General features: G+C 32.4%; 1 protein-coding gene across 3 annotated transcripts; it reads left to right on the forward strand.

Moving 5' to 3' along the window:
• Positions 1-374: 374 nt before the first annotated feature.
• Positions 375-10,822, forward strand: LOC137820571 (Leucine-rich repeat (LRR) family protein). 3 transcript variants are annotated; one of them, XM_068624716.2, is made up of 9 exons: positions 375-672; positions 1,331-1,398; positions 1,558-1,606; positions 2,532-2,640; positions 2,749-2,834; positions 3,396-3,486; positions 4,151-4,236; positions 10,255-10,341; positions 10,443-10,822. In XM_068624716.2, the coding sequence occupies exons 1-9, from the start codon at positions 574-576 to the stop codon at positions 10,551-10,553; spliced, it is 786 nt and encodes a 261-aa protein (XP_068480817.1). In that variant the 5' UTR covers positions 375-573; the 3' UTR covers positions 10,554-10,822. The 3 variants fall into 3 exon arrangements, with proteins under 3 accessions (XP_068480817.1, XP_090151145.1, XP_090151146.1); XM_090295019.1 differs by lacking the exons at positions 2,532-2,640; positions 2,749-2,834; XM_090295020.1 differs by lacking the exons at positions 375-672; positions 1,331-1,398 and having other exon boundaries at positions 1,560-1,606; positions 2,532-2,651.
• The last annotated feature ends 1,320 nt before the right edge of the window (positions 10,823-12,142 follow it).

Below are 12,142 nucleotides of genomic sequence, written 5' to 3' on the forward strand. Positions count from 1 at the left end.
TGGGATTTAACTTACGGATATGAATATCTAAAAAGCAAAAATTTAAAATTATTAAAAACAAATATAGGTGTGAATTGATATAGTGTAGGAAGAATCAACCTTTCTAACCTAAATTAGATTATCAAAAATCTTATTCCTAGAGACAAGAAAGATCAATCACTTCCCCATTCTTAATGCTCATGAAATTTTCAAAACAAGTAATCCTAAAATCACTTTAAAAAAAAGAATAAAATATTTTGTTTGAAAAATTGTGGGGTGCTGGTTCAAATTGAGGGGTGCAGGAAGTAGTTACACAAAAAAAGTCATGTAAAAGAAAGAAAAAAGAAAAAGAAAAAGAAAAAAAAGGAAAAAGGAAAAAGAAAATAGTATAAGAAAAAAAGTCAGCTCATTTGTGTGAGCGAACAGGGAAATAAAACCGCCCAATCGAACACCACCCGGGTACAACACTACACCCAGGTCGGTGGGACAAGAAATCGCGAAGAATTGTTCCGCTACTGTCTCACTCTCTCGCAAAACCCTTCATCAATTTCACAAACTCAAACAACAAGTCATTCTTCATTGCTAACCTAAAAAATGGGTTGTTTCATGAGCAAAAACGCTGATACCAAAGCCAGCAGGATCGCACGTTGGCGAGCCACTGGAATTGTTGCTTTGCGCGATTCCAAATTAAAGGTAATCGGTTCTCTCTCTTTATCGTGTCTTATTCGATTTTGCACGATTGTAGTTTTTTTCTTGTTTATTTTGTATTTCTTCGTTGGTTGAGATGATCGATGCATGTGGGGTTTTAACCGTGTCACGTTTTAAACCTTGAATTCGTGTTAATGTTATGCTGTTGGCAAAAAACAGAAGCCTCAACTGTTGTAGTCTAAAGTTAATGACACTTAAGTCATTGCTTAAGATATTTTTTTCTTTTTACTTCTTGTTTAAGCTTGGTATATATGTTTATAACATTGGAATTTGAAACCTTAATGAATATTTAATTTTTATGTGCTTTTGTGTATACTGGTTTGGTAGTGTTAGATTGGAAGCTTTGATTATGTCATCTGTTTCGTTGTTGTTTGAATTGTGTTATTTACAATGTGAAACTATTTGAGGTGTTTTTTTTGTCTGAATTGATTCTTGGAAAAGTGATGTTATACTGTTATGTGATACATGCCAGACTCTTGTTAAAACATTTGATGAGGTCTGTGGCTTTTCTTGAAAATTTGAAATTTTATGTTGTTATACGTGTGGGCAATTTCCTTCATTTCTTTGTGTATTTGTATTTGTGTGCTTGCTTGTTTGTATTTTTTTAAAACACACTTACTTACCATGCAGCCTTTTCAAACAGACATTTCCAGATGAAATTATTACGTTAGACACTTCTGTTCGCACTCTTGACTTGACGCATAATCGAATAGATAAGTGGTTTTTCATTCTTTTCTTATTTTTAGCTTACATTTTGGTTAAGATGTCATTGATCCAAAGAGGATATGGTAATTTTGACATGTAACAAAATTGTGTTTTCTCTCTAAAAGGATTAGTACTTTGTTATTAACAATTCATTTTCTTGACTGCAGTTGACATTCCAGTGGAAATCAACAAGTTAATTAATGTACAACGCTTGGTAAGGACCAATTATTACTTTATCCAGCTATGCCTTTGAGATGGTAGCTTCTTTGAGCATTTCCTATAAACTTTTTTGAACTAAGATATTCTTTATGGTTTTTATTTGTTGTTTTTTAATTATGAGGGTCAGTAAATTAAATAGGTTGTTAGAGAATATGACAATATATTTTTGGCCCTCTTTTCTCAATACTTATACTGGTATTACCAATTATTGTTGACTTGAGTATGTTAACTTACAATTTTTAAAATAACTATTCTAGGTTTGAGTAAGTTGTCTTTAATAGGATTTAATGAAAAGTTGTTGTGTGCTTTGTGTTGTACCAAATTCCTAGACATGTCCTTTCCTATTCTCTTCTTCCCTCTCATACATTGTATTTAGAATCTCCGAAGTTATTTTAATCGTGAGGTCCAAAGAGATGGAAATTCATTCTCTATTCTTTTGTATTTTCCTCAAGTATATATACAATTTATTATCATTTCTTAATTAGCAAAACATACAAGAAACTAAACACTATAATTGTCTCCTTACTCTGTAATTGGTACAACCTTATCCAAGTTGCCATATGTGCTTCTTTTACACCACTCATTGGACTTATAAACTAAAGGGACAAATAGAAGTTATTAAGACCAAGCCAGACTGAAGTTTAGCTTCATTTCCGCAACTCCCCATCAAATCTTATCGTTTTTTTATTTTCCCTTTACAAGTTTGGTTACTATTTGATTGTTAAATTTTTGATTTTTTTCCTCTACTTTGAAACTCATGATGTTTTTTGACTGTGTTAGGTAGGACTGCTATCTTTCATTTTTTTACCCATAGTAGTACTTGGGTAGTCACTTTAATGTTTTAAAACTAGGTAGAATTATACAATAGTAAAGATTGATTACAAATACTATTTTTAATTGAAATTGCATTGACATCACAGATATTAGCGGAGAACTTCATCGAGAGACTACCAGTGAGTTTAGGCAAACTCCAATCTTTGAAACTGATGAACCTGGACGGAAATCGAATTACTTCCTTACCTGATGAATGTAATCTATAAGTAACTATTTAAAATAAATATTATTTATTTTCTTGGCATTTGTTTAGTGGAACTTTTCTTTGTTTCTCTGTATTAACTGAATGTATTTTTTCTCTAGTGGATCAGTTAGTAAGGCTTGAACGCTTATCTGTCTCAAGGAATTTATTAGCATCCTTGCCAGTAACTATTGGAAGTTTGAGAAATGTAATACATCTCTTAACCTAAATATCATTCAACTTTTATATTATCTTCTTATCCATATGCTTAGTGCACTTGTATCTAGATATGATTATTTGCTTCATGACTGTGCAATTTTGAAAAGTTGCAATTATCCTAAGTGTAGACATTTCAAAAAGGTTGTTGTCTCCTTGCCATGCATGTGTTAGTGTAAGCAACGATGTTTCTCGTCATAATGAAAAAAAACTTCAAATTTTATTGTGCCATCCAATGTAGTATGTTATTTTCTAATTCTTAATGCTTCAAGAGAATGAATATAAGTTTTACTCTTTAAATTGGCTGAACTTCTAAACCTTGAATAATCTTTAATTAGGACTTCTAGAATTCAAGAACTCTGATCCAGACACACATATTGTTGTCTTATTCAATGCAGAATTTATGCTAAATAGACTTGTGATTATGATTTGCACAGAGCTTGGTATAACCATGCACTCAAAAAATTGAAGTTAAATATAGTTTGGCAAACTTTAATATGAAATGCTGGCCTTATTTTGACATTAGAGACTAATACATTGTTTGATAATGTAGTTGGTGCTTTTGAATGTCTCAAATAACAAGTTACAGTCTCTTCCAGAATCTGTTGGTAGTTGCTCCTCTTTGGAAGAGTTACAAGCTAATGGTATGTTTTATGTAGAAACAAATTATTCATGTATGTATTTCATGAGCATGGAAATGCTTATGTTTGCATATTTGCATGTGTGTGTGTTTTCCTTGCTTCCTTATTCATATTCATGTGTGTTGTGTGTTTACTCAGCTAGATTTTTTTGTTAACCTGAAGAGGAGGATCTGCCTTCATGATCTTTATTTCTCTTCAATGGAAGCTTTTGTTTTAGGGTTTTCTGAACTAGATTGCTTTGCATGTATTCTTGGTATTTGAGATTATTTTCCTTATTTGACATCTTATCTTGAAGTTTAAGTGTTTGGAGTGCCTTGTGCGTTGTAGTTTGTTCATGTTTGTTTTAGTTATTTTCAAGAATGATTACTTTTTAAAAATATTTCTTAGGAATCGGTCAACCCCCACCCCATGACTCCAAAATAAGTTAATCCAAACATGTGTAGTTTAATTTAATTAGAAGTAGTTATAGGGTTATATGTGGTTATTCTTTCAAGGCATGCTATGCTAATATTTAATGATGAAGGATGACTGGTTATATATCATGTGATTGACCGATTCTCTGATAATATTATTTGGATCTTTAGAACAATTTACATCATCTTTATGTATATTTGCCTTTATGTTGTGTTTGATTGAGGCTAATTCAACCTTTTTGTTAACATTTCAGATAATCTTATTGAAGATCTTCCATCTTCAGTGTGCAATCTCTCTCACTTGAAGTCACTTTGCTTGGATAACAATAATGTGAAGCAGGTAGTATTTATGTGATTTTGAAGTCTAGATTATGAAGTTCTAGACTTGATTAAAAGCATGTTACCGTTTCTCCATTTCTTATAATAATTTATTTATTTTGTGAGTGTGAATTGAATTTTTCTTTGTTCTAAAATTGGATGGACATCTTTTAAGGACAATCCATCTATATTGTAAAAGCAAAAATTGGTTGAATATTGATTTCTTCTTTGTTCCTTCTCTAGAATTTTGTTGCTATCTATTGTAATTTAAAGCAAGTACTTTAGTCCTTAAATGTATTTTTGAAGCTTTAATAAAACAATGACAAAGACTTAGCCAAATTATATTAACTATTGAGTTCAACTACCTAAATTCATCTGATGAAACTTGTAACACATCTATCTTTATATTAACAAAATGTTTTTAATAAACATATCCAAAGAGACTAATTAAAAAACTGACGAGGGAATATAAAATTTATGGGTAACTTTATACAATTAGGCATCATATCCATAAATTTTAAAATAATTAGGACCAAGATATGTATAAGCTTTTTTAACAAAAATATTATAGTAAGAATACATATATATAGCTAGCTGTAATTAATTTGGAAATCAAGATTGATAAAAGATTGGTCAATAACAATTTGAAGAAGATAGAGAAATAGAAAGATTGTACAAGAAATTTATACTGGTTCAGATCACAAAGGATTCTAGATTTAGACTCAGTTATTTAATCTTTGAATAACTGGAATCCACTATCTTTAAATGTTTGTACAAACACTTACAATAGGCAAGCAAACACAAGACAACAAAACAACCATAAGATCAACTCTTGAATACATACACTCAAGGCGATTCAAACCTAATCAACTCTTGATCACACAAGAGGATATACACTGGAACATTCTAGCTACTCAGGAAAGGAAAGAAAGTACAAGGGATTTATCACAGCAGAAGCAATTCACAAGCAATTTCAGTACAACACAACCTTTTGAATTTTTAAAAACTTGTAAGCACTCTTTTGCAAATGAAAGTAGCTATGAAAGATCTCAAAGAATTTGCTTTTCAAAGTAGTATTCGTTGTATAAAAGCGTGAGACCAAGGTTCTAATTACAGAGTTTAAAAAATGCTGATTGAAAACTAATTTAGACGTATTTAATTGATTTCTTCAAGTTGGTAATCAATTATTCTTACTGAAATTTGAAAAATAGTTACAACACTTTCTGTTTTAATCGATTATGACATCTGTTAATCAATTATTTCATCTTTGTATTTAATTTAGAGAATGAAGTTAATTGGTTATACAAGATTTTAATCGGTTAATTGCTGAGAACACTGAAAACACATAATTATGCTCTGTTTTAATCGGTTAAATAGACTGATGATCAATTATCATGTTCTAAAACCTCTCAATAACAGTTTAATCGATTACTTAAAAACATAATCGATTATCATAACAATAAAACATTTTCCCCATGTTTTCAACTATTCAAAAACATTTTCCCCATGTTTTCAACTATTCAAAAACATTTTCCCATCTACTATTTTGTACTTGTCTTCTTCTATGACATAGTTTTTTAGTCTTGATTTGCTTACCCATTTGTTTCATTTGAGCAAAGTCCTAGCTATTTTAGCTCAACAATCCTTTGAGACAAATTGCAAGAAGTGGTCCTTTGGCCTCACTTTAATTGACTACCTTGACCATGTCATATTTGAAAAGGGTGTGCATATGCATCCTTCCAAGATACAAGTAGTTTAGAGTGGCCGAATCCAACTTCCACCAAGAATATTTGTGGGTTCTTGGGCCTCACGGGATATTATAGGAGATTCATTTGAGATTATGGCAAAATGGCATAGCCCCTGACAACTTTAACTAAGAAGGGTTTCTTTTGAGGTGGTTTATGGTCGAACAAATCCGTTTGTGATGTGCTTTCTTTCTACTTGGGGAGACCCAAGTGGATTTTGTAGCTTTGGTTTTTGTTGATAGCGATGAGGCAATTCGCCAATTGAAATTCCATCTTCATATGGCCCACAATCCATGAAGAAGGCAACAGATAAACATGGTTGGGCACTAACATTTGAAGTTGTGCCCCCTTACGCAGCAGGTTCAGTGTTGCTTCATTGCCTCCCAGTTTGACCATGGCCAACCCCGAAGCAATGCTAGCACGCGTGAGGGCAAAAATGTTGGGGAAGTTGAGGAATGGTTGGTTTTATGAAAATTGTAGCCAGTAGATGAGGCTACTTGGGAATTGACTTTGTCAATGTATGCCAAATTTCCTACTGTTAGAAACGAGGACAAAGCTAATCTGTTAGGATGTGGAATTGTTAGGAAACAGGACCTTATTGGAAATAAGCCTTTAAAGGTTTATCAATGTAGGCCAAAAACAATTAGGCACTAATAGTTTTTGTTAATATTTTTTGTTTTGGAGGGCTAGTGAGCCAATTTCTGAAGTTGTTAGAAATGCATGTGTTTTCTATTGTAAGGTATTCTTTTTGGATGGAGGAGGGATCATCATTGGGGTCTTTGAGAGTGAAGAGAATTTCTCTCACTTGGGGAGCTTGGCTCTTAGTAGCTTTTCTTTCTTCTATAGCTTCTATTACATCCTTTTTCTCTGCAAGTGCCTCTGACACATAACGTATCAGTTGATGATGCCATCCCAAGTCAACTACATCTCTGCTATTATTAGCTGACGGGATCCGCTGTTAGAGGTATCATGAGTTTCTTCTTGGTATCATGAGATTGCTGTCTGAGCAAAGGCTTTGCATGCAAATTCTTACCAGAATTTGACCAATTGGTACATATCTTTATCTCGAGGGAGCACTCCATAAAATTTCTCACATTACGTTTCTGAAAAAATGGATGAGATTAACTTCATGTTATGGAAGCAAGTGCAACAGGTCAAAGTAGTGATTTAAGGACTTCAAATCTTTTGCTATATTTTCAATCTATATATTTCAAATTGTCATCTCTCCTAAGAAGGTTATATACACTAGCAGTTGTTGGATCATTTGATGTTTCTATGGTTCCTTTCATTGTTGTTATAATCTCTTCTTCCTTGTTTAGTTGGATGCATTCATTCTTTTCACAGTTGTGGGATGAAATTCATAATTTCGTCCATTATTGTATGCATTAAAATTTGTCACTTTTAAGCAGCAAAATTGGCATATTAAAGCCATAATTGATTCCTTGCTTTCTATTCGTATTGGACCTCTAGGTGAAAAAAAAAACACCATGATTTTATCCTCGATGGTCTACCCAAGGATTATGATGTCCTTGGGGTCTCTATTAAGTAGATCAGATCCTTAGTCCATTGTTGCTATTATTGAATCACTCGGGTATAATAGCCTAATTTTTGTGTGTTTGTGTTCATATACTAGGAAGCATATAGACATATATATATATATATATATATATATGAACATATAATAGAAACAAAAGTTGAATATCCTCCTGTGTTGCTATCCTGAAATAGTTTCACGATTAAATTCAAATTACAAGTTGAATATAGAGTAAGAACAATAATAGCAGATGGAAACCTAAGCAAGAATAAGAAGAACTAGCAAAATGGAACAAATTGAATGAAAGAAAATAAGAAAAGGATGAGAGGACTTGGGAGTGGAAGAAGAATGGTGCACCACTTGTAGAAGAAGATTCCATGCTTCTCCAAGATCCAAGTATTGAATCACCACTTAACTTGTATGAATCAAAATAAGACTCTAAGAATGCTTTTTAGACACTCAAGGTACTGAAATTCTCTGTATTTCATATATCTCAAAAGTTGCTTTACAAAGGCTAGGCATGGTTATTTATAAGACAAACCATCCTCAAATTCATATGCTAATTACAATGAAATAAATGTAATCCTAACCTAGCTAGTTTTCGCTGAAGTATACAATGATAAAAGAGGAGGGAAATTTAAATTTTATAAATTCTAATCCCTTGATTTTAGGCATGAATTAAGGAAGGTGCAAACCATGCCATGGTCACACTTTCTTTGCCTTGTCTCCTATGTGCTTTGGTCGAACTTTGCATGGGCCTTGGTTGGGCTTGAATGGTTGTCTTCTGCTCCTTGCTTCCTTGCACTACCTTGGCTGCACCTCCTAGCTCCTTTTGAGCTTGATAGGTCCAAATACAACTAATGCTAAAATTACTATGTGTTCCTATTTTTACAAAGAAAAATAAAGGACATATCCTACAGTTTTTGAGTAAGAGCACCTTCTCTTGTCATGCTCGAAGTTATCTTTTTTGGAATACTGTGTTCTTGCTCTTCTTTTTTTATTTTCTTTTATCTTTATTCATGCACTGCTTATTTAGGAACTGCATTTGTGTTGCTAATATATTTGACATCATATACACTCAATTATGACTACATTATAGAATAATGTAGTGCTTAGGCCAAATTTGAGTACAATCAGTAACAAAATTGGGTTCCCAAATAAACGTAAGATTTCTCCCTACTATGGAGTTCTTCCTTCAAAACTCCTCAAATAACAATTTAACACATTATTTTCCTTTTACAAATGTTTTACACAATCTATTTATAATTATAATTATGTAATCTAAAATTAGCACAAAAAGAACTACCTAAACTTTGCCTAACATGAATTATAATCGCCGGATTTTGAACTTGGCCTATCAAAATACATGAAATTTGAACATCCTAATCTTATTTGCTTCTTGTTGTAGATTTGACATGATTTTGAGAGGATTCCTTAAACTTTAGAACTCATGTAATATTTAAAACGTACTTGATACGTCAATTTTTTTTATACCGCATCAAGTGTATGCTCTTCTATTCAGAGATTTGTCGAGAGTATCTGAGTGTTTTCACAGGAGTATTACAACACTGATGAATAATAATAACATATACTTGACATTAACATTTCTTTCATCTGTTGAAGATGATCGGTACTATTATGTGGGAGGTTGTCTTGTCAAGTGTTTAGCTTTTATAAACTCTACAGACTTGAATGATTGATTGAAAATTGTTTGGTTATTATTTTTGCTTCTGAAGTATGTGTCAGTTAGTGTTGTATTAAGTTTGATATAGTTTTTATTATAGGTGTTTTATCAGCTGTTTTTTAAGAGCTTTGTTTCTTTCCTTTGTCTATACAAACGAGAACCCTTGCTTTTCATTAAACAGAAATCATCAATACAGAATCCTTTTCTGTTTCTCTTTTCTCTCTCTCTCTCCCCCTTAACTCTAACATGGTATCAAGAGCTTAGTGATCATCTGTTGAAGATGATTACTATTATGTGGGAGGTTGTCTTGTCAAGTGTTTAGCATTTTATAAACTTTACAGACTTGAATGATTGGTTGCGAATTGTTTGGTTATTATTTTTGCTTCTGAAGAGTCCAAGATTTTCATTCAGAGCATACACTTAAAAGTGACCTGAATGAGTGGTTTACCTTTTTCATGGAGTTATTTTTATTCACCATGTTAACTTCTCCACTAATATACATACATACATATATATATATGTTGTACTATAATAATTTTACGTAGTTGAAAGGATGTGTAAAATCGATGAGAGGTAGGCTTGTTCCTGTTTCTTTTTGCATTAGTTTGCATTAAGGGTGAAAACTTATGTTGCTTGAATATCAGGAATATCCAGTTTCATTCCCACGAATATGCATGAGAAGTTATTCATTATTACGAGCACTAGTAAGAGGCGATCAAGGGACAATTGCCAAATTGATATTTGGAAATGTAGCTTTTTTTTAACAGTACATGTTAAGTTCTAGAGATAATTTTTAGCGATAGCTGCTAACTTGTAGTTTTGACTTTGAATTACATATTCCATACTAACTAGAATTCACGTTGATGGGTTTGGACTATGGCATCATAGTTGTCCATCTTGTAGGTAATAAACTATTTTTACACAATGATACCTTTTCCACTTTTTTTCTTTATAAATCCGTCGCATTTGAATATTTTTTGTTTGGCTCTAGAAATTCCAACCCTAACAAATTTATATTTTAGCCAGTTTCCTTAGATTTCAAATGTCTTGATGACACTTTGGTTTCATTTCGGACAGACACCTCTGAATTTATTGAAAGACTGCAAAGCTCTTCAGAACATATCACTGCATGGTAATCCTATATCAATGGATCAATTGCAACAGGTATGATCTTGTTACGTATTTTTTACCTCTCCTATTTGAATGATAGAATTATAGGTTCAATTTTCAATTCAATACAATTGAACGATTGATGAATGATCTAGATGGAAGGGTTTCAAGAGTTTGAAGCAAGGAGGAAAAAGAAGTTTGACAAACAAATTGATTCAAATGTGATGATCGGTTCCAAAGGTCTTGATGAGGGTGTTGATTTATGATGTGGTCAGGCTTGTTGAGACCATTTACAATGGGGAACTTTTTTTGGATGTGGCGTGGAATACATGGTTTTTAATTCATCGATTTTCTTTCACATATGAAACAAGTGGGTGGAGATTCCTGTCATTATATATGATTATTTTTTTGCCCCATCCAAATTTGCCTACAAAGTGTTGCCTTATAGATGCAGGCTTATCCAACACTGGATTGAAAGTTTACATATACGGGGATTTGAAGTCATTTTGTCGATAATAAAATATGTTTCTCTGCAGCTATAAGTTCAGACCTTTAAAGAAGGCATAATTGTGCAGTTGAAAATGTTACATAAAATGGGAAGAATCCATTTTATTGCTTTGTGTGGTTATCCTACTCTAGTTCCTTGTTTGCCTGTAAAGATGATGGATTCAAGAACAAAAGTAATGGCATTACTTCGAAAATTGGAGATATAGTGTTGGAGATATTGACTACATCATTAAGCTTAGATGGTGTTTGTTTTGTCAAGAATTAAAATTGTTATATCTAATAATGCCTCTGAATTACTAAGGCTTACTGTTAATGATCTACGAAAAATAATTGCAAGTGAGCCTTTGGAAAATATGTTACTGATGTTGCTTCGATGCCTTGGTGACCGGGTATGAATCTTAAGATTCTTCTACATAGGCATTGAACAAATTTTGTTGGGAAAAATATTGTAATTTTGCATTACGTAAGGGACAAATAAACGATTTTTTTTTTCTCGTTTGCTTGGATAAAAGTGAAAGGGAACAAAAAGTTACATGCACAAAAATTTGCTTCCTTCGTTTTTTTAAGCGAAATAAAGTAGAGAAAAAGCTGAAAGTCGTATTTTTAATCTTCTTCCTTTGTATTCATCTGCTGTCTAAATAAAGATACGAAGAAAGGCTTAGCTTTTACTTCCTGCACCCCCAGTTTTGAACCTACAGTCCTACAATTGGATGAAATAACTAAATTGCCCTGTCCTCTTGTCCCTCGTTGCACTTCACCCACTGCTGCCATCACCGTTGTCGTCGCTCCTCCATCAACACTGCTGTAGTTAGAAGAAGAAGAAAAAAACTTATTCTAGAAGTTTTTTTCATAATACATTTTATGTGTTTCATAAAGTTTGTTTTGGAAAACTCATTGTGGAAGGTAATATATACCTTTTAGAAGGTTTGTTTATTTCAAAATGTATTTCATGCGTTCTAAAATTTTGTCCTTAAAATCTTGTTTTGAAAATCTTATCTTGTAATGGAAAAATGTGTTTTAAAATGTATTTCATGAATTTCAAAATACATAAAATGTATTTCAAAAAGTTTCCAAAAAGATAATCCTGAAGTTACTTTGAAGAAAGGTAGAATAGTCATTTTGAAAATTATGGAGATTTAGATTCAAATTGAGGGATGCAGGAAGCAATTTCCAATGTAAAATTAGATATGTAGACTCAATTTTTGCTTAAGTGAAATGGTGGAGGTTAGGTGCAACACTCGGAAAACGAAGTACAACTATAAATGGAAAGATTATTAGCTGAATTCAGCATGAAAAATTACCTAACTTTCCTCTGATAAATTCTTTTTCCCTCTGATTCTCAAATTCT

Source organism: Phaseolus vulgaris, chromosome 9 (genome assembly GCF_051622355.1).
Source record: "Phaseolus vulgaris cultivar YP4 chromosome 9, ASM5162235v1, whole genome shotgun sequence".
Classification (NCBI taxonomy): domain Eukaryota; kingdom Viridiplantae; phylum Streptophyta; class Magnoliopsida; order Fabales; family Fabaceae; genus Phaseolus; species Phaseolus vulgaris.

Bases quoted from the DNA above. Each gene is read 5' to 3' on its own strand.
- LOC137820571 (XM_068624716.2), top strand. From the start codon at position 574: ATGGGTTGTTTCATGAGCAAAAACGCTGATACCAAAGCCAGCAGGATC. The intron at 3,487-4,150 runs GTATGTTTTATG...TTAACATTTCAG, and splicing joins GGAAGAGTTACAAGCTAATG to ATAATCTTATTGAAGATCTT. The intron at 10,342-10,442 runs GTATGATCTTGT...TGAATGATCTAG, and splicing joins CAATGGATCAATTGCAACAG to ATGGAAGGGTTTCAAGAGTT.